General features: G+C 42.8%; 1 protein-coding gene across 1 annotated transcript in view; it reads left to right on the top strand.

Moving 5' to 3' along the window:
- Nucleotides 1–22,176, top strand: part of ksr2 (kinase suppressor of ras 2) — a 99,074-nt gene that overhangs the window by 72,181 nt on the left and 4,717 nt on the right. Inside the window, exons 7-14 of the mRNA XM_042331341.1 lie at nucleotides 8,695–8,764; nucleotides 12,807–12,890; nucleotides 13,473–13,558; nucleotides 14,587–14,604; nucleotides 14,859–14,965; nucleotides 15,951–16,117; nucleotides 17,189–17,230; nucleotides 20,048–20,120. Coding sequence (XP_042187275.1) covers nucleotides 8,695–8,764; nucleotides 12,807–12,890; nucleotides 13,473–13,558; nucleotides 14,587–14,604; nucleotides 14,859–14,965; nucleotides 15,951–16,117; nucleotides 17,189–17,230; nucleotides 20,048–20,114 — 641 coding nt within the window. The 3' untranslated portion in view covers nucleotides 20,115–20,120. The remainder of the gene's footprint in view (nucleotides 1–8,694; nucleotides 8,765–12,806; nucleotides 12,891–13,472; nucleotides 13,559–14,586; nucleotides 14,605–14,858; nucleotides 14,966–15,950; nucleotides 16,118–17,188; nucleotides 17,231–20,047; nucleotides 20,121–22,176) is intronic.

Raw genomic sequence — 22,176 nt, forward strand, 5'->3', positions numbered from 1 at the left:
GGGATCTGACATGATCCAGCTCTCTAAACACATGGCTCTGTTAACGACAGGTCAGGTCAGGGTCATATTATTGAAAGTGAAACAGAATGGGGAATAGATTTGCATTCAGAACATTTTCATTTTAGTGGGGATCACATGCAGCTCTCTAAACACATGGCTCACACACACACACACAAACAAACAGAATGGGGACACACAGAACATTTTCACACACACACACACACACACACACACACACACACACACACACACACACACACACACACACACACACACACACACAGGCTGGGTCAGCCACAGTGTATACATTAAGAGTAGGTTCACCCTTCAACTGCTTAGTGTAAAAAACAAAATCTCATGTTTGGTAAACATGGACTATATGAACAGAATGACTAAATCTCTTTCATTGTTAAGGTCGAGTAGGGCTCAGGCTGGAAATATCAAACATGAAAAACACAATTCTACACACTAGGGATGTGTTACTGTACTAGCCAACCTTAAGAACTGTTATACAGTGATGAAGTAGGTCCAAAAAGATTCATTTTTCCAAATGTTCAAATTATTTTATCTTGACAGGGAATACCTATGTGAGAATGCTGTTCATCGACTACAGCTCAGCATTTAACTTGGGTCTCGACCCCGCCCTGTGCAACTGGGTACTGGACTTCCTGACGGGCCACCCCCAGGTGGTGAGGGTAGGTAACAACATCTCCACCCCGCTGATCCTCAACAATGGGGCCCAACAAGGGTGCGTTCTGAGCCCTCTCCTGTACTCCCCCCGCTCACCCACGACTGCGTGGCCATGCACGCCTCCAACTCAATCATCAAGTTTGCGGACGACACTACAGTGGTAGGCTTGATTACCAACAATGACGAGACTGTCTACAAGGAGGAGGTGAGGGCCCTCAGAGTGTGGTGTCAGGAAAATAACCTCACACTCAACGTCAACAAAACTAAGGAGATGATTGTGGACTTCAGGAAACAGCAGAGGGAGCACCCCCCTACCCACATCGATGGGACAGTAGTGGAGAGGGTAGTAAGTTTTTTAAGTTCCTCGGCTTACACATCACAGACAAACTGAATTGGTCCACCCACACAGACAGCATCGTGAAGAAGGCGCAGCAGTGCCTCTTCAACCTCAGGAGGCTGAAGAAATTCGGCTTGTCACCAAAAGCACTCACAAACTTCTACAGATGCACAATCGAGAGCATCCTGTCGGGCTGTATCACCACCTGGTACGGCAACTGCTCCGCCCACAACCGTAAGGCTCTCCAGAGGGTAGTGAGGTCTGCACAACGCCTCACCGGGGGCAAACTACCTGTCCTCCAGGACACCTACACCACCCGATGTCACAGGAAGGCCATAAAGACCATCAAGGACAACAACGACCCGAGCCACTGCCTGTTCACCCCGCTATCATCCAGAAGGCGAGGTCAGTACAGGTGCATCAAAGCAGGGCCAGAGAGACTGAAAAACAGCCTCTATCTCAAGGCCATCAGACTGTTAAACAGCCACCACTAACATTGAGTGGCTGCTGCCAACACACTGACACTGACTCAACTCCAGCCACTTTAATAATGGGAATTGATGGGAATTGATATATATCACTAGTCACTTTAAACAATGCTACTTAATATAATGTTTACATTCCCTACATTATTAATCTCATATGTATATGTATATACTGTACTCTATATCATCTACTGCATCTTTATGTAATACATGTATCACTAGCCACTTTAAACTATGCCACTTTGTTTACATACCCTACATTACTCATCTCATATGTATATACTGTACTCGATACCATCTACTGCATCTTGCCTATGCCGTTCTGTACCATCACTCATTCATATCTTTATGTACATATTCTTTTTCCCTTTACACTTGTGTGTATAAGGTAGTAGTTTTGTAATTGTTAGGTTAGATTACTCGTTGGTTATTACGGCATTGTCGGAACTAGAAGCACAAGCATTTCGCTACACTCGCATTAACATCTGCTAACCATGTGTATGTGACAAATAAATTTGATTTGATTTGATTGGACAATACACAAACATTTCGGTTGAAATTATTTTTCAGTGTGAATAATTATCTTACAAATACTGTATCTCTTCCATCTGGATTCAATCTATGGAGCTATTTTCAAAATAGTTGAGGTTCCTTCCTTACTGCTCATTGTTCAAGCACTCCTAAACGTAACAGAAAGTGGTACCCCCTCCTCTTCCACCTCGTCCTCCTCCTCGTCCCCCTCCTCTTCTTCCTCTTTCTGCTATTCCTCGTCCTTCTTCAGACCTTGTTTTTGAGTGGTGAAACTGAAGACATCTCTGTTTTCATACTGAGAAATGAGAAGAATTGGGAGTGCTCTCTCTCTCTCTCTCTCTCTCTCTCTCTCCCTCCCTCTCCAATTAAATTCAAAAGGCTTTATTGGCATGGAAACGTGTTTACATTCCCAAAGCAAGTGACAGTCTCTCTCTCTTCCTCTCTCAGTATCTCTCTCTTCCTCTCTCAGTATCTCTCTCTTTCTTCCTCTCTCAGTATCTCTCTCTCTCTCTCTCTCTCTCTCTCTCTCTCTCTTCTCTCAGTATCTCTCTCTTCTCTCTCTCAGTATCTCTCTCTCTCTCTCTCTTCCTCTCTCTCAGTATCTCTCTCTCTCTCTTCCTTCTCTCTCTCTCTCTCTCTTCCTCTCTCAGTATCTCTCTCTCTCTCTCTCTCAGTATCTCTCTCTCCTCTCTCAGTATCTCTCTCTCTCTCTCTCTCTCTCTCTCTCTCCTCTCTCAGTATCTCTCTCTCTCTCTCTCTATCTCTCCTCTCTTCAGTATCTCTCTCTCTCTCTCTCTCAGTATCTCTCTCTCTCTTCCTCAGTATCTCTCTCTCTCTATCTCTCTCTCTCTCAGTATCTCTCTCTCTCTCTTTCTCAGTATCTCTCTCTCTCTCTCTCTCTATCTCTCTCTCTCTCTCTCAGTATCTCTCTCTCTTCCTTTCTCAGTATCTCTCTCTCTCTCTCTCTTCCTTTCTCAGTATCTCTCTCTCTCTCTCTCTCTCTCTCTCTTCCTCTCTCAGTATCTCTCTCTCTCTCAGTATCTCTCTCTCTCTCTCTCTCTCTCTCTCTCTCTCTCTTCCTCTCTCAGTATCTCTCTCTCTCTTCCTCTCTCAGTATCTCTCTCTCTCTTCCTCTCTCAGTATCTCTCTCTCTCTCAGTATCTCTCTCTCTCTCTCTCTCTCTCTCTCTCTCTCTTCCTCTCTCAGTATCTCTCTCTCTCTTCCTCTCTCAGTATCTCTCTCTCTCTCTCCTTTCTCAGTATCTCTCTCTCTCTCTCTCTCTCTCTCTCTCTCTCTCTCTCTCTATCTATCTCTCTCTCTCTCTTCTCTCAGTATCTCTCTCCTCTCTCAGTATCTCTCTCTCTCTTCCTCTCTCAGTATCTCTCTCTCTCTCCTTTCTCAGTATCTCTCTCTCTCTCTCTCTCTATCTCTCTCTCTCTCTTCCTTTCTCAGTAGTATCTCTCTCTCTCTTCTCTCTCAGTATCTCTCTCTCTCTCTTCCTTTCTCAGTATCTCTCTCTCTCTCTCTCAGTATCTCTCTCTCTCTCCTTTCTCAGTATCTCTCTCTCTCTCTCTCTCTCTCTCTCTCTCTCTCTCTCTCTCTTTCTCTTCTCAGTATCTCTCTCTCTCTTCCTCTCTCTCTCTTCCTCTCTCAGTATCTCTCTCTCTCTCTTCCTCTCTATCTCTCAGTATCTCTCTCTCTCTCTCTCTTCTCTCTCTCAGTATCTCTCTCTCTCTTTCTCTCTCAGTATCTCTCTCTCTCTTCCTCTCTCAGTATCTCTCTCTCTCTTCCTCTCAGTAGTCTCTCTCTCTCTCTCCTCTCTCAGTATCTCTCTCCCTCTCCTTTCAGTATCTCTCTCTCTCTCTTCCTTTCTCAGTATCTCTCTCTCTCTCCCTCTCTCTCTCTTCCTTTCTCAGTATCTCTCTCTCTCTCTTTCCTTTCTCAGTATCTCTCTCTCTCTTCCTCTCTCAGTATCTCTCTCTCTCTCAGTATCTCTCTCTCTCTCTCTCTCTCTCTCTCAGTATCTCTCTCTCAGTATCTCTCTCTTGCTCTCTCTCTCAATTCAATTCAAAGGGCTTTATTGGCATGGGACGTACAGTATATGTTAACATTGCCAAAGCAAGTGAAATAAACAATCAGAAATTAACAGTAAACTCACAAAAGTTCCAAAGGAATAGAGACATTTCAAATGTCATGTTGTGGCTATGTTCATACAGTGTTGTAGCAATGCGCAAATAGTTTAAGTACAAAAGGGAAAATACTAAACATAAATATGGGTTGTATTTACAATGATGTTTGTTCTTCACTGGTGTCCCTTTTTTTGTGGCAACAAGTCACAAATATTGCTGCTGTGATGGTACATTGTGGTATTTCACCTATCTCTCTCTTTCTCGCTCCCTCTCTTGCTCTCTCTCTCTAGCTCTGACACACACACACCCACACACACACACACACACACACACACACAGAAATGCAATGCACAAAATAGGTATGGTACATAATTTATTCACACTAAAGTCTATGTAGCGGGTTAAGTCTGGTCTGGGCTTTTTGCTCAATCTCACACTTTGCTGATGTTGAATTTCTAAGCAGTATACTGTAGTAATGGTGAATATCTGAGCATTATACTGTAGTAATAGTGAATATCTGAATAGTGTACTGTAGTAATTCTGAATATCTGAGCAGTATACTGTAGTAATGCCAAATATCTGAGCATTATACTGTAGTAACAGTGAATATCTGAATAGTGTACTGTAGTAATTCTGAATATCTGAGCAGTATACTGTGATAATGCTGAATATCTGAGCAGTGTACTGTAGTAATGCTGAATATCTGAGCATTATACTGTAGTAATGCTGAATATCTGAGCAGTATACTGTAGTAATGCTGAATATCTGAGCAGTGTACTGTAGTAATGCTGAATATCTGAGCAGTATACTGTAGTAATGCTGAATATCTGAGCAGTGTACTGTAGTAATGCTGAATATCTGAGCAGTGTACTGTAGTAATGCTGAATATCTGAGCATTATACTGTAGTAATGCTGAATATCTGAGCAGTGTACTGTAGTAATGCTGAATATCTGAGCAGTGTACTGTAGTAATGCTGAATATCTGAGCATTATACTGTAGTAATGCTGAATATCTGAGCAGTGTACTGTAGTAATGGTGGTGTCAGAAGAATGTTCTTTGGAGCCACGTTCCTATATCTTTCATGTATCGTACACCTTGAGGCTTAGATTGTTTGTAATCGTGAATGTAACTGAGAATTCTTTGTTTATTAATTTACTGTGTGGTCATAGCTGAGAGTTCTGATTCCATTCTGTCTGAATTTTTTATTTATTTATTTATTTTACCTTTATTTAACCAGGTAGGCAAGTTGAGAACAAGTTCTCATTTACAATTGCGACCTGGCCAAGATAAAGCAAAGCAGTTCGACAGATACAACGACACAGAGTTACACATGGAGTAAAACAAACATACAGTCAATAATACAGTATAAACAAGTCTATATATAATGTGAGCAAATGAGGTGAGAAGGGAGGTAAAGGCAAAAAAGGCCATGGTGGCAAAGTAAATACAATATAGCAAGTAAAACACTGGAATGGTAGTTTTGCAATGGAAGAATGTGCAAAGTGAATAATGTGCAAAGTAATACACAGTTTTTTATTTTTTTATTTTTTTTATTTCACCTTTATTTAACCAGGTAGGCTAGTTGAGAACAAGTTCTCATTTACAACTGCGACCTGGCCAAGATAAAGCATAGCAGTGTGAGCAGACAACACAGAGTTACACATGGAATAAACAATTAACAAGTCAATAACACAGTAGAAAACAAAGGGGGAGTCTATATACAATGTGTGCAAAAGGCATGAGGAGGTAGGCGAATAGTTACAATTTTGCAGATTAACACTGGAGTGATAAATGATCAGATGGTCATGTACAGGTAGAGATATTGGTGTGCAAAAGAGCAGAAAAGTAAATAAATAAAAACAGTATGGGGATGAGGTAGGTGAAAATGGGTGGGCTATTTACCAATAGACTATGTACAGCTGCAGCGATCGGTTAGCTGCTCAGATAGCTGATGTTTGAAGTTGGTGAGGGAGATAAAAGTCTCCAACTTCAGCGATTTTTGCAATTCGTTCCAGTCACAGGCAGCAGAGTACTGGAACGAAAGGCGGCCAAATGAGGCGTTGGCTTTAGGGATGATCAGTGAGATACACCTGCTGGAGCGCGTGCTACGGATGGGTGTTGCCATCGTGACCAGTGAACTGAGATAAGGCGGAGCTTTACCTAGCATGGACTTGTAGATGACCTGGAGCCAGTGGGTCTGGCGACGAATATGTAGCGAGGGCCAGCCGACTAGAGCATACAAGTACGCAGTGGTGGGTGGTATAAGGTGCTTTAGTGACAAAACGGATGGCACTGTGATATACATCCAGTTTGCTGAGTAGAGTGTTGGAAGCCATTTTGTAGATGACATCGCCGAAGTCGAGGATTGGTAGGATAGTCAGTTTTACTAGGGTAAGCTTGGCGGCGTGAGTGAAGGAGGCTTTGTTGCGGAATAGAAAGCCGACTCTTGATTTGATTTTTGATTGGAGATGTTTGATATGAGTCTGGAAGGAGAGTTTGCAGTCTAGCCAGACACCTAGGTACTTATAGATGTCCACATATTCAAGGTCGGAACCATCCAGGGTGGTGATGCTAGTCGGGCATGCGGGTGCAGGCAGCGATCGGTTGAAAAGCATGCATTTGGTTTTTCTAGCGTTTAAGAGCAGATGGAGGCCACGGAAGGAGTGTTGTATGGCATTGAAGCTTGTTTGGAGGTTAGATAGCACAGTGTCCAATGACGGGCCGAAAGTATATAGAATGGTGTCGTCTGCGTAGAGGTGGATCAGGGAATCGCCCGCAGCAAGAGCAACATCATTGATATACACAGAGAAAAGAGTCGGCCCGAGAATTGAACCCTGTGGCACCCCCATAGAGACTGCCAGAGGACCGGACAGCATGCCCTCCGATTTGACACACTGAACTCTGTCTGCAAAGTAATTGGTGAACCAGGCAAGGCAGTCATCCGAAAACCGAGGCTACTGAGTCTGCCGATGAGAATATGGTGATTGACAGAGTCGAAAGCCTTGGCAAGGTCGATGAAGACGGCTGCACAGTACTGTCTTTTATCGATGGCGGTTATGATATCGTTTAGTACCTTGAGTGTGGCTGAGGTGCACCCGTGACCGGCTCGGAAGCCAGATTGCACAGCGGAGAAGGTACGGTGGGATTCGAGATGGTCAGTGACCTGTTTGTTGACTTGGCTTTCGAAGACCTTAGATAGGCAGGGCAGGATGGATATAGGTCTGTAACAGTTTGGGTCCAGGGTGTCTCCCCCTTTGAAGAGGGGGATGACTGCGGCAGCTTTCAATCCTTGGGGATCTCAGACGATATGAAAGAGAGGTTGAACAGGCTGGTAATAGGGGTTGCGACAATGGCGGCGGATAGTTTCAGAAATAGGGGTCCAGATTGTCAAGCCCAGCTGATTTGTACGGGTCCAGGTTTTGCAGCTCTTTCAGAACATCTGCTATCTGGATTTGGGTAAAGGAGAACTTGGAGAGGCTTGGGCGAGGAGCTGCCGGGGGAGGAGCTGTTGGCCGAGGTTGGAGTAGCCAGGCGGAAGGCATGGCCAGCCGTTGAGAAATGCTTATTGAAGTTTTCGATAATCATGGATTTATCGGTGGTGACCGTGTTACCTAGCATCAGTGCAGTGGGCAGCTGGGAGGAGGTGCTCTTGTTCTCCATGGACTTCACAGTGTCCCAGAACTTTTTGGAGTTGGAGCTACAGGATGCAAACTTCTGCCTGAAGAAGCTGGCCTTAGCTTTCCTGACTGACTGCGTGTATTGGTTCCGGACTTCCCTGAACAGTTGCATATCACGGGGACTATTCGATGCTATTGCAGTCCGCCACAGGATGTTTTTGTGCTGGTCGAGGGCAGTCAGGTCTGGGGTGAACCAAGGACTGTATCTGTTCTTAGTTCTGCATTTTTTGAACGGAGCATGCTTATCTAAAATGGTGAGGAAGTTACTTTTAAAGAATGACCAGGCATCCTCAACTGACGGGATGAGGTCAATGTCCTTCCAGGATACCCGGGCCAGGTCGATTACTGAATACTGAATGATACAGTATACTGAATGATAAAATAACATTTGGAAAAGAGAATAACCTGAATGTTTTCTCTAAAGATCCAGAAGTGAATAATTTTATCTCATGATTCTGACGATGATCAGACTTTTGTCACTTTATGGTGTTTGAATGTCAGGAATTGTTAGTCAAAATAGGTTATTATAATTGATTGTAGTAAATACCAAAGTGAGATCAGACCAGTTTTTACTCATCTATTAATTCGGCGAAATGTCATGCAGTCCACAAATCAGTTTTTGCTTTAGCCCAGTCACAATCAGTGTACTGTGGTATTCAGCATGGAACTATTCAATACAAGGGCATGTGTTGATATCTAGTCCTACCCTCCACCGTCCAAACATTAAGACACATGTTTTAGGCTACAAAGCTGCATGTTTGACTGAATCAAGCCCTACATTTGGTCCAATATCTAATCACCGTTACATTCTTATCCATCCCTCTTTATATCTCTCCTCCTCCAGACACTCTCTCAGTGCCTCGCTGGTCCCCACAGATCCCCCAGAGAGACCTGGGAAACTCCATAAAACACCGGTAACCTGTGTGTGTGTGTGTCTGTGTGATGGTTTGAGTGTTCAGGAATGTGTGTAGTGTGTCTTAATGTGTCTGTTTCTCCACACCTGACGAACAGAATGTCAGACCAATTATAGGGGGCAGAAGTCATCTTTGTGCTCATTCCACATTTGAACCCCCGATGACTCCCAAATGCTATGGATTTCCAAGTTGAGCAATACACCACCGCTATTGGCCACGAGAACCTGCCTACGTACTGACTTTTCTCTACTTCGTTGTCTGTCTCTCTTTCTCTCTCTGTCTCTCTCATGCTCTCTCTCTCTGTATCTCTCTCTCTCTTTCCATCTCTCTCTCTCTCTCTCTCTCTCTCTCTCTCTCTCTCTCTTCTTCTCTCGCTCAGCCTCAGAAGTACGTGGGAGTTTGCCCACTGTTGAAGGTCACTGAGGAGGAAAGAGAGTGGTTATGCACACATGTCTTAATGCCTCATCAGCCAGAGACAAGCACATTTATATACAGTATCAGTCAAAAGTTTGGACACACACTCATTCAAGGGTTTTTCTTTATTTTTACTATTTTCTACATTGTAGAATAATAGTGAAGATATCAAAACTATGAAATAACACATATAGAATCATGGAGTAACCAAAAAAGTGTTAAAAAAATCAAAATATATTTTAGATTTTAGATTCTTCAAAGTAGCCACCCTTTGCCTTGATGACAGTTTTGCACACTCTTGGCATTCTTTCAACCAGCTTCACCTGGAATGCTTTTCCAACAGTCTTGAAGGAGTTCCCACGTATGCTGGGCTCTTGTTTTCTGCTTTTCCTTCACTCTGTGGTCCAACACATCCCAAACTTACTGGGACTATCATTTGGACAACAAATGATAGTCCCACTAAGCGCAAACAGGATGGGATGGCGTATCACTGCAGAATGCTGTGGCAGCCATGCTGGTTAAATGTGCCTTGAATTCTTAATAAATTACTGACAGTGTCACTAGCAAAGCACCGTCACACGTCCTCCTCCATGCTTCATGGGTGGGAACCAATCATATGGAGATCATCCTTTCACCTACTCTGCGTCTCACAAAGACATGGCGGTTGGAACAAAAAATCTCAAATTTGGACTCATCAGACCAAAGGACAGATTTCCACCGGTCTAATGTCCATTTCTTGGGTTTCTTGGCCCAAGTAAGTCTCTTCTTCTTATCGGTGTCCTTTAGTAGTGGTTTATTTGCAGCAATTTGACCCTGAAGGCCTGATTTACACAGTCTCCTCTGAACAGTTGATGTTGTGATGTGTCTTTTACTTGAACTCTGTGAATAATTTATTTGGGTCGCAATTTCTGAGGCTGGTAACTCTAATGAAATGATCCTCTGCAGCAGAGGTAACTGAGTCTTCCTTTCCTGCGGTGGTCCTCATGAGAGCCAGTTTCATCATAGCGCTTGGTGGTTTTTGTGACTGCACTTGAAGAAACTTTAAAAGTTCTTGAAATGTTCCGGATTGACTGACCTTCATGTCTTAAAGTAATGATGGACTGTCGTTTCTCTTTGCTTATTTGAGCTGTTCTTGTAATAATATGGACTTGGTCTTTTACCAAATAGGGCTATCTTCTGTATACCACCCCTACCTTGTCACAACACAACTGATTGGCGCAAATGCATTAACCTCTAGCATCGAGCAATCCCGTATCCGGGAGCGTAATCATAGCCTCAAGCTCATTACCATAACGCAACGTTAACTATTCATGAAAATCGCAAATTAAATGAAATAAATATATTGGCTCACAAGCTTAGCCTTTTGTTAACAACACTGTCATCTCAGATTTTCAAAATATGCTTTTCAACCATAGCTACACAAGCATTTGTGTAAGAGTATTGATAGCTAGCATAGCATTAAGCCTAGCATTCAGCAGGCAACATTTTCACAAAAACAAGAAAAGCATTCAAATAAAATAATTTACCTTTGAAGAACTTTGGATGTTTTCAACGAGGAGACTCTCAGTTAGATAGCAAATGTTCAGTTTTTCCAAAAAGATTATTTGTGTAGGAGAAATCGCTCCGTTTTGTTCATCACGTTTGGCTAAGAAAAAAAACAGAAAATTCAGTCATTACAACGCCAAACTTTTTTCCAAATCAACTCCATAATATTGACAGAAACATGGCAAACGTTGTTTAGAATCAATCCTCAAGGTGTTTTTCACATATCTATTCGATGATAAGTCATTCGTGGCAGTTGGGTTTCTCCTCTGAAGCAAATGGAAAAATACACGCAGGTGGAGATTACGCAATAATTGCAACGGAGGACACCAAGCGAGCACCTGGTAAATGTAGTCTCTTATGGTCAATCTTCCAATGATATGCCTACAAATACGTCACAATGCTGCAGACACCTTGGGGAAACGACAGAAAGTGTAAGCTCATTCCTGGCGCATTCACAGCCATATAAGGAGACATTGGAATACAGCGCCTTCAAAATCTGGGGCATTTCCTGTTTGAAATTTCATCTTGGTTTCGCCTGTAGCATCAGTTCTGTGGCACTCACAGATAATATCTTTGCAGATTTGGAAACGATTTGGAAACGAGTGTTTTCTTTCCAAAGCTGTCAATTATATGCATAGTCGAGCATCTTTTCGTGACAAAATATCTTGTTTAAAACGGGAACGTTTTTTTATCTAAAAATTAAAAGAGCGCCCCCTATATCAAAGAAGTTAAGATGGAAAGAAATTCCACAAATGAACTTTTAACAAGGCACATCTGTTAATTGAAATGCATTCCAGGTGACTACCTCATGAAGCTGGTTGAGAGAATGCTAAGAGTGTGCAAAGCTGTCATCAAGGCAAAGGGTTGGTTCTTTGCTTACTACATGATTACATATGTGATATTTCATAGTTTTGATGACTTCACTACAATGTAGAAAATAGTCAAAATAAAGAAACTAGGTGTGTCTGTTACTGTAGCTTATATTGTAAGCACAGGTTATTATGCATAAGTAAATGATTGCAATGTGATTAACTACTTTGGCTATAGCACCATCTCCCTGGGAATGGAAAATAAATATCTGTGAAAACATATCTCACCTTTAACGCCAGTTTAACTTTGGTAGCATAGGTATGGCCTGCTAAAACAAACGTATCATTTAGGCTCTACCACCAGGACGGGAGATTGAATTGTGCTCTCCCTGGTTCTGTTTACCGACGGTACGAGGCGATTCGAGGGTTCCTAATGAAGAGATTCTGATTCTGTCAGCCTCTATCCGTCATATTCTATTGCACCAGCCTGCTACTTGAACCCAGGTGTCAGCCTGTGTCAGTCATATTCCATTACCCCAGCCAGCCTGCTACTTGAACCCAGGTGTCAGATCTATCAGTCAATAAACCCCCTAGCTCTTCCCTGGGCTTCCTGGCACTCAGATACTCCATCGAACCTCGAAGTAGGGAATTGCTTTTTATCATTCAAGAGAATTAAGACACACTGTAGATTTGCCTGTTTGATAAGTGGCAGCATCTTGAGATCTTGCGCTGTGCCGTGGTTTCTGCCTGGCTCCATCTTCATCTCTGGGAATGATTGCTGTCTTACCGCCTTGATGCAGCACCAGGGTCTCTCCCCACTGGGCACAGACGTCAATTCAACATCTATTCCACGTTGATTCAAGTTGGCTGTCACAGCAGTTATTCTAAGAGCACAGCCACAAACTCACCATTGGAGGGGGATAATGAAAGGAGTGCCAGGTGAACCCCAAATTGAATCAAGGTGCATTGGAGATTAGCACGACAATCTTTAGAAGGAGGGGGAAGAATAAGCATAAAGGCGCCCATCATTCATATGTTAAGGAAAGGTTAACCTGTGAATATGAGGCGTTCTATGACAAAAGCCATTTGTCATCACGTGGGAATAGGAATCATTGTCTGAAAGGTCACAAGCAATCAGTGATGTTTCCTCTGTGCAGTGATGCACACCTGCTGTTTTTATGTTATTTTGGGGACTCATTTATGCATGGAGAAACAGGTAGATGTTTTGTCTGTGTGATCTGAACTCACTCTCTCTCTCTCTCTTGTCCTTGCAGGTTTTCCACCAAGTATTGGATGTCTCAGACATGCATAGTATGTGGGAAAGGAATGTTGTTTGGACTCAAATGTAAAAACTGCAAGTAGGTCCTTCTTCCCAAAATGATCTTGGTTCGTGAAAAGCATGTCTACACCATGACAAAACATTATTGCCATGCATCAAATGTTTCTGAGAATTTATCCTGGTGTGCTTAGTGAAGTAAAAAGAATCTACATCAATCATTATGCTGGTTGGTTATGGGTCATAAGCTCTTTTTTGTCATCCATGCATTCTTATTAGAACTCTGTAAAGATCATTTGTCACGGTATACTTTGAAAAGTCTCTGAAAAGGAACTGAACAGCAATTACCATTATCATTTTAAACAGATTACTCAAAGAAATTAACCAATTTCTCAATCGACCGAATGAGAAATCTTTGACAGAAGGACAGCTTTGTATTTCCTTAATGGCCCAGGCTATTAAATATTCAAGACATTTTTATTTGAACTGTTTTGAAAATGAATAGCAGAGATTCAGTGATGTCAGGGGTTATGTCCAAAGTAGCACCCTATTCCCTATACAGTGCTCTACTTTTGATCAGAAGTCGTGCACTATATAGGGAATAGGGTGTCATTTCAGACACGACCCTGGTTTCAGAGTGTATATCATTCTGTTTTTTCACTAGGCTGAAGTGCCATAACAAATGCACCAAAGAAGCCCCGCCTTGCCATTTGCTGCTCATCCAACGAGGAGGGAGTAACCCCCTCAAAGGTAACAAAGGACTGTATACCAGCAGCTTACTGTAAGGCTGAAGCCTGACTTCATGTACAGGCCACATAAGTTCAAGGACCATTTCACCACTTGTCTTTCAATTCATACATCTTGTCATTTAGCAGATGTGTTTCTGAAAGCGACTGGAAGCGTTTTAATGCATCATTTTAATAGCTGTAGACCTTGATACACAGGCCACACAACGTCTTAGTGGTATTCTCAACATAAGCAGTAACACAAACTGCACATGTATCTCAAGTTAGGAGAGACACTGTATATAACCCTACTGTAATTCAGCAGTGCAAAACATGTTCATTTTAGGAATACTTATTAGGATTGTTATGCAAGTATTACTTTCTTTAAAAGAATACTCATTCTCTGTTATAGTGCTTTAGTTATAGAAGTATTTCTTTAAAAGAATACTCATTCTCTGCTATATTCTCTGCTGTAGTGGTTTTGTTATGGAAGTATTTCTTTAAAAGAATACTCATTCTCTGCTATATTCTCTGCTGTAGTGGTTTTGTTATGGAAGTATTACTTTAAAATAATACTCATTCTGTCACGGCTGTTGAAAGAACTGGACCAAGGTGCAGGGTGGTGAGCGTACATATTCCTTTATTTCGTATGAAGCCGACAAAATCAATAAACCATCCAAAACAACCGTGACGCTATAGTGCCAGCAAACAAAGACAACTTCCCACACAGAAAGGAGGGAAAAGGGCTACCTAAGTATGGTTCCCAATCGGAGACAACGATAGACAGCTGTCCCTGATTGAGAACCATACCCGGCCAAAACATAGAAACACAAAATCATAGAAAACGAAACCTAGAATGCCCACCCCAAATCACACCCTGACCAAACCAAATAGAGACATTAAAAGGCTCTCTACGGGTCAGGGCGTGACACATTCTCTGCTATAGTGGTTTTGTTATGGAAATAGTACTTTATAAGGTTCTCTGTCATCTGAAGTTAGTTTTTACTGTATGTTCTTTACACGTCTCTGTTTTTCTCCCAACTGGTGCGACAGATCACCAAGGAAATCAAGGTAAAACAATCAATTTATCAATCTTTCTTTTTTTAACTACAGAACCTTTCTGAAGTCTCTGCTATTTGAAGTTGGCCAGCTATCTTACGTTGTTCTTAAGTGTTCCCTTGCGATAGTAACAAGGGCCCATCTTCCATTTAACACATTTAGAAATGTGAGTAGATGAAGACTTTCTCTAATGGACAGCCATATCACATCTGCTCAAAGCCCTCACTCAGTGTTCTGTTGTTTACGTCTGATTCTGTCTCCACCAGCTCGTTTGGTACGGACTGAATCGGTACCATGTGACATCAACAACCCCCTCAGGTACACAGACCTGCACATCAGTCAGACGCTGCCCAAAACCAGCAAAATCAACAAGGTAGGAACCACCGTACCCCCCCACACACACACACACACACACACACACACTGCTCTGGGCTCCACATCTGAGGTTTGTCTTATCAAAAGTCCATCTGTTCTTTCTTTCTGTTTGAAATCCCCTGAATCTCAGTCTCTCAGACGGACTAACAGTACTGGATTATTCAGTCTATTGGATGTTTTGTTGTTGTTGTACTAATTCATTTTCACTCTTCAAACCGTAGCCAACAGTTCTTCAAACACTGTTTGGGATTACAGAACTGAAAACCTCTACACCCTCATCATAAATTCACAAGGGGCATTTTAGGCAACATTTTGTGGCCCTTACAGTTCGGCGTTTTACCTCACTGTGTCCTGTCATTAGTTTTTTATCCTTTTTTAACAAGATGCTTTTAATGGACATCTGCTAATTCACTATGACCATTACCAGTGTAGTTTGAGACCAGAGTTTTTTCACTCCCTCACTCTGTACGACTTCCCCAATACAACCAGGAAATGAACATAGTATTAGCAGCTATAAGTCAACAACACACACAGCAACATTCCATAATGAGAGAGGTCAACCAAGGCCACTCATTTCTACCCTACCACGTAAAAGAGCTTTTAGCTCCAAGAGCACATATCTCTCTAGTATCTCTATGGACCCTCATCATAACAACGCCATTAGACAACAGGTGCGTTGTCAGGTGCTATCTTGTGAATGAGGAAGAGTCTGAAAATATACTAGTTCTACCTGCTAATGGCCATAGAGATAAACTATACTACTGGTCTATTTAATTATGTATCTCTCTGTATCTCTCTCCTTATCTCTCTCTACCCCCTCTCTCTCCCTCTCTCTATCTCTGTATCTCTCTTTACCCCCCTCACTCTCCCTCTCTCTCACTTTCTCCTCCTATTTCTCCCTCTATCTTTCTCTCTCTCACTCTCACTCTCACTCTCACTCTCACTCCCCCTCTCTTTCTCCCTCTATCTCTTTCTGTTCTCAGGATCACATACCTGTCCCGTACCAGCCAGACTCCAGTAGTAACCCCTCCTCCACCACCTCCTCCACTCCTTCCTCCCCCGTTCCCCCTCCCCTCCAGTGCCACCCCTCCCTCCCCCCTGCACCCCTCCCCACAGTCGGCACGGCTACAGAAACAGTTCAGTTTAACAGGTACGGGATTTAAATGAAAACATTGAGTTTTTTCCCCCAGATAAAGTCTCAAATCAAACTTTATTTAAAGTTCATTTAGACATTTCTTCTGATAGAAGTAGTACATTTAGCGTTACTACTGTTAGATTTTTTTAGAGCTGTCTATTCTAGGAAAGACATTTCATTCTTGTCATTTCTACCCTTCTATGAACCCAGCTCTGTGCTGATTGTCAGTGAAAGAAGACAAAAAGGGTCTGCACCTTAACTCTGATCCTCTCTCTCTCTCTCTCTCATTCTCTCTCACTCACTCTCTCTCAATTCTCATTCTCTCTCACTCTCTCTCTCTCTCTCTCTCTCCATCTCTCTCTCCCTCTCTCCATCTCTCTCCCTCCCTCTATCTCTCTCTCTCTCTCTCTCCCTATCTCTCTCTCTCTCCCTATCTCTCTCCCTATCTCTCTCTATCTCTCCCTATCTCCCTATCTCTCTCCCTATATCTCTCTCTCTCTCCCTATATCTCTCTCTCTCTCCCTATCTCTCTCTCTCCCTATCTCTCTCTCTCTCTCTATCTCTCTCTGCCTCTCTCCATCTCTCTCTCCCTCCCTCTCTCTATCTCTCTATCTCTCTCCGTCTCCCTCTCTCTCCCTATCTTTCTCCCTATCTCTCTCCCTATCTCTCTCCCTATATCTCTCCCTCTCTCTCCCTCTCTCTCCCTCTCTCCCTCTCTCCCTCTCTCTCCCTATCTCTCTCTCTCTCTCTCTCTCCCTATCTCTCTCTCTCTCTCTCCCTATCTCTCTCTCTTTCCCTATCTCTCTCTCCCTCTCTCTCTCTCTCTCTCCCTATCTCTCTCTCTCTCTTTCCCTATCTCTCTCTCTCTCTCTCTCTCTCTCTCCCTATCTCTCTCTCCCTATCTCTCTCTCCTCTATCTCTCTCTCCTCTCCCTATCTCTCTCTCTCTCCCTCCCTATCTCTCTCTCTCTCCTTCCCTATCTCTCTCTCTCTCCTTCCCTATCTCTCTCTCTCCCTATCTCTCTCTCTCTCCCTATCTCTCTCTCTCTCCCTATCTCTCTCTCTCTCCCTCTCCCCTTCTATCCAGCCTCTTCTTACTTCAAATACAAGCAGCAGTTCATCTTCCCAGGTAAGTGCCTTGTAATTGAGCATTACGATACCCATACTGCACCAGGCCGAAGGAGGAGGGTACTTTTGATGTCCTCTCTCTCCTCTTCTCGTCAGTCTCCTCTCCTCAGCCTCCTCTCCTCAGTCTCCTCTCCTTTTCCTCATTCTCCTCTCCTCACTTTCCTCTCCTCTCCTCAATCTCCTCCCCTCAGTCTCCTCTCCTCACTTTCCTCTCCTCACTTTCCTCTCCCTCAGTCTCCTCTTCCCGACATCCTCTCCTCAATCTCCTCTCCTCAGGCTCCTCTCCTCAGTCTTCCATCCTCCCCTCAGTCTCCTCTCGTAAGTCTCATCTCCTCAGGCTCCTCTCCTCAGGCTCCTCTCCTAGGTTACTAGGTTACTAGGAGAGGAGCCATTACTGTCACGTTCATCATAACAAGGAGACCAAGGCGCAGCGTGATATGAATACATTCTACTTTATTAAACGAAGAACACTAAACAAACTAACAAAATAACAAAACGAATGTGAAGCTATAACACGAGTGCTGACATGCAAACTACACATAGACAATAACCCACAAAACCAAAATGGCAACCTAAATAGGATCCCCAATCAGAGACAACGATAAACAGCTGTCTCTGATTGGGAACCAATTCAGGCCACCATAGACCTACATTACCTAGACATACCAAAACCCCATAGAATTACAAAAAACCCTAGACAAGACAAAAACACACATACCACCCTCGTCACACCCTGACCTAACCAAAATAATAAAGAAAACAAAGATATCTAAGGTCAGGGCGTGACAATTACAGAGTCTTTTAAAGCTGTGGATCGTAATCCTGCAGCAACAGAAAATCTGAATTATTGTGTTTTTTTGTTATGGTTGATACGTTTTAATTAAAGTGAAAATGACAAACTTTAGAAGGCTTTTTAAACCTGGAATACATTGCAAGTTTTTATTTCAACGACAGCGTGATCAAATGAAGATCCTACATCTGTATGGGGGTGAAACGGGGTGTAACCTTTGGAAGAGTCAGAGATACAGTATCGTGATATAGGACTGATCCTCATAGTGTATGTTATGGAGTCATGAGTAGTGTCATGAAATTTCAGTTAAAACATGTAATTATAATTGTATTACATGTACTTACCAGCCTATCAAGCAACTCATTTGCAACACAAAGCAGCACAACATGGCCGTGGGAAGAAGTTTAGTTGTGGGGGTACCTAAATCCTTTTTCCTCTCTGCGCTGCTGTTGACTGTTTTGGTCCGCTCATACAATAGTAATAAATAAATATAAATATTTGATTTGATTTATTTATTTATTCTGATTTACCAGGCAGCACTGCAGCAACCTCTGCACCCCTATGCTATCTGGTGTATGTGACAATATAACATAAACTACATGGCCAGAAATATGTGGACACCTGCTCGTCGAACATCTCATTCCAAAATCATGGGCATTAATATGGAGTTGGTCCCCCTTTTGCTGCTATAACAGCCTCCACTCTTCTGGGAAGGCTTTCCACTAGATTTTGGAACATTGCTGAGGGGACTTGCTTATATTCAGCAACAAGAGCATTAGTGAGGTTTGGCACTGATGTTGGTCGATTAGGTCTGGCTCGCAGTCGGCATTCCAATTCATCCCAAAGGTGTTTGATGGGGTTGAGAACAGGGCTATGTGCTGGCTAGTCAAGTTCTTCCACACCGATCTCAAGAAACCATTTCTGTATGGAGCTTGTTTTGTGCATGGGGCATTGTCATGCTGAAACAGGAAAGGGCCTTCTCCAAACTGTTGCCACAAAATTGGAAGCACAGAATGGTCTAGAATGTCTTTGTATGTTGTAGCGTTAAGATGTCCCTTCATTGGAACTAAGGGGCCTGAACCATGAAAAACAGCCCCAGACCATTATTCCTCCTCCACCAAACTTTTCAGTTGGCACTATGCATTGCCGGAGGTAGCGTTCTCCTGGCATCCGTCAAATCCAGATTCATCCATCGGACTGCCAGAGGGTGAAGCGTGATTCATCACTCCAGAGAACGTGTTTCCACTGCTGCAGAGTCCAATGCCGATGCTTGGCATTGCGCATGGTAATCTTAGTCTTGTGTGCTGCTGCTCGGCCATGGAAACCCATTTAATGAAATTCCCCACGAACCGTTCTTGTGTTGAGGTTGCTTTCAGAAGAAGTTTGGAACTCGTTAGTGTGTGTTGCAACACGATTCAGCAATCTGCGGTCCCGTTCTGTGAGCTTGTGAGGCCTACGACTTTGTGACTGAGCCGTTGTTGCTCCTAGACGTTTCCACTTCGCAATAACAGCACTTACAGTTGACTGGGGCAGTGCAGAAATTTGACAAACTGACTCGTTTGGAAAGGTGGCATCCTATGATGGTGCCACATTGAAAGTCACTGATCTCTTCAGTAAGGCCATTCTACTGCCAATGTTTGTCTATGGAGATTGCATGGCGTTCTGCTCCATTTGTCAGCAAAGGGTATGGCTGAAATAGCTATATCCACTCATTTGAAGGGGATATACTTTGTATATTCAGTGAATTTGTTTATTTTTTCCCTTTTTCTTTCTTTTTTCCGTTTTTTTGTAAAAAAATCTAACAATCTGTTTTTGCTTTGTCATTTTAGGGTATTGTGTGTAAATTGATGAGGAAAAAAACTATTTAATCACTTTTAGAATAAGGCTGTAACATAACAAAATGTTGAAAAAGTCAAGGGGTCTGAATACTTTCCAAATGCACTGTATGTGATATTACACACTGCTGTGGTATAAAGACTATGTAATGCCCAGTGTTGTGATGATTTACAATATACCTCTCCTCTCTAGATGTGGCCCTGGCCCCAGAGGCCCCCAGCAGGGCACCCCAGGTCATCCTGCACCCTGTCCTGTCTGAGCCGGGGTAAGTAGGAAACTAGGAAACGGGATTGCTTTCTTTATATTTGTTTTGGCTCAACCATGGTACCAGGTAGTAAACCAATGTCACGCAATCAACATCTAATGAGAATGTCAGTGAGGTGTCAATCTTTGAGTTGACACGCGACATACTGTCTCCCAATACCTTGGGAGTTGTGTCGGCCACAGAAACACACCATGGAGCAGATAAGTCACTGTCAGAGATTTAATTCAGACCTTAGTCAATCAAGAAGGGGTGGTTGAAGGGAAGTCTGCCAAGTAACTTGGGAGGAGTGTCGACCATAACGCTGTTGACATCGTGGATACAGTATAAACAACATGAGTTATCGGGACTATTGTACTCTGACCTTAGTCAATAAATAAATTCTTTAAAATCCCAATGGGCAAAAACTGGTTGAATCAACGTTGTTTCCACGCCATTTCAACCCAAAACACCAATGTGATGACCTTGAATCGACGTGGAAAACGAATTGGATTTGCAAAAAGTCATCAACATAATTTTTATTTTTATTTAACTTGGCAAGTCAAGAACAAATTCTTATTTTCAATAACAGCCTAGGAACAGTGGGTTAACTGCCTTGTTCGAAGCAGCGTTATGGGCCACCCATGCAGAGCCAGGGGAACAACCACTCCAAGTCTCAGAGCGAGTGACGTTTGAAACGCTAACTAGCTAGCCATTTCACATCGGTTACACCAGCCTAATCTCGGGAGTTGATTGGCTTGAAGTCATAAACAGCTGCTGGCAAACGCACGAAAGTGCTGTTTGAATGAATGCTTACGAGCCTGCTGGTGCCTACCATCGCTCAGTCAGACTGCTCTATCAAATCATAGACTTAGTTATAACATGATATCACACATAAATACATGCCTTAGGTCATTAATATGGCCGAATCCGGAAACTATATTCTCGAAAACAAGACGTTTATTCTTTCAGTGAAATACGGAACCATTACGTATTTTATCTAACGGGTGGCATCCATAAGTCTAAATATTCCTGTTACATTACACAACCTTCAATGTTATATCATAATTACATAAAATTCTGGCAAATTACGTGGCCCAAACTGTTGCATATACACTGACTCTGCGTGCAATGAACGCAAGAGAAGTGACACAATTTCACCTGGTTAATATTGCCTGCTAACCTGGATTTCTTGTAGCAAAATATGCAGGTTTAAAAATATATACTTCTGTGTATTGATTTTAAGAAAGGCATTGATGTTTATGGTTAGGTACACATTGGAGCAACGATACGCACCGCATCGATTATATGCAACGCAGGACACGCTAGATAAACCATCAACCATCAACCATAACTAGTGATTATGATTGATTGTGTTTTATAAGATAAGTTTAATGCTAGCTAGCAACTTACCTTGGCTAACTGCATTCACGTAACAGGCAGTCTCCTCGTGGAGTGCAATGTAATCAGGTGGTTAGAGCGTTGGACTAGTTAACTGTAAGGTTGCAAGATTGAATCCCCCAAGCTGACAAGGTAAAAATCTGTCGTTCTGCCCCTGAACGAGGCAGTTAACCCACTGTTCCTAGGCTGTCATTGAAAATAAGAATGTGTTCTTAACTGACTTGCCTAGTTAAATAAAGGTTAAATAAAGGTTTAAAAAATAATAATAATAAAAATCGACCAAATCGGTGTCCATAAATACCGATTTCTGATTGTTTTGAAAACTTGAAATCGTCCCTAATTAATCGGCCATTCCGATTAATCGGTCGACCTCTACTACCTACCATCTCCAACCACTAGGCTACCTTCCTCCTCTAACCACTAGGCTACCTACCTTCTCTAACCACTAGGCTACCTCCTCTAACCACTAGGCTACCTCCTCTAACCACTAGGCTACCTGTGTCTAACCACTAGGCTACCTTCTCTAACCACTAGACTACCGGCCTCCTCTAACCACTAGGCTAACTCCTCTAACCATTAGGCTACCTACCTCCTCTAACCACTAGGCTACCTACCTCCTCTAACCACTAGGCTACCTGTCTCTAACCACTAGGCTACCTCCTCTAACCACTAGGCTACC

Source organism: Oncorhynchus tshawytscha, linkage group LG12 (assembly GCF_018296145.1).
Source record: "Oncorhynchus tshawytscha isolate Ot180627B linkage group LG12, Otsh_v2.0, whole genome shotgun sequence".
NCBI classification, from domain to species: Eukaryota; Metazoa; Chordata; class Actinopteri; order Salmoniformes; family Salmonidae; genus Oncorhynchus; species Oncorhynchus tshawytscha.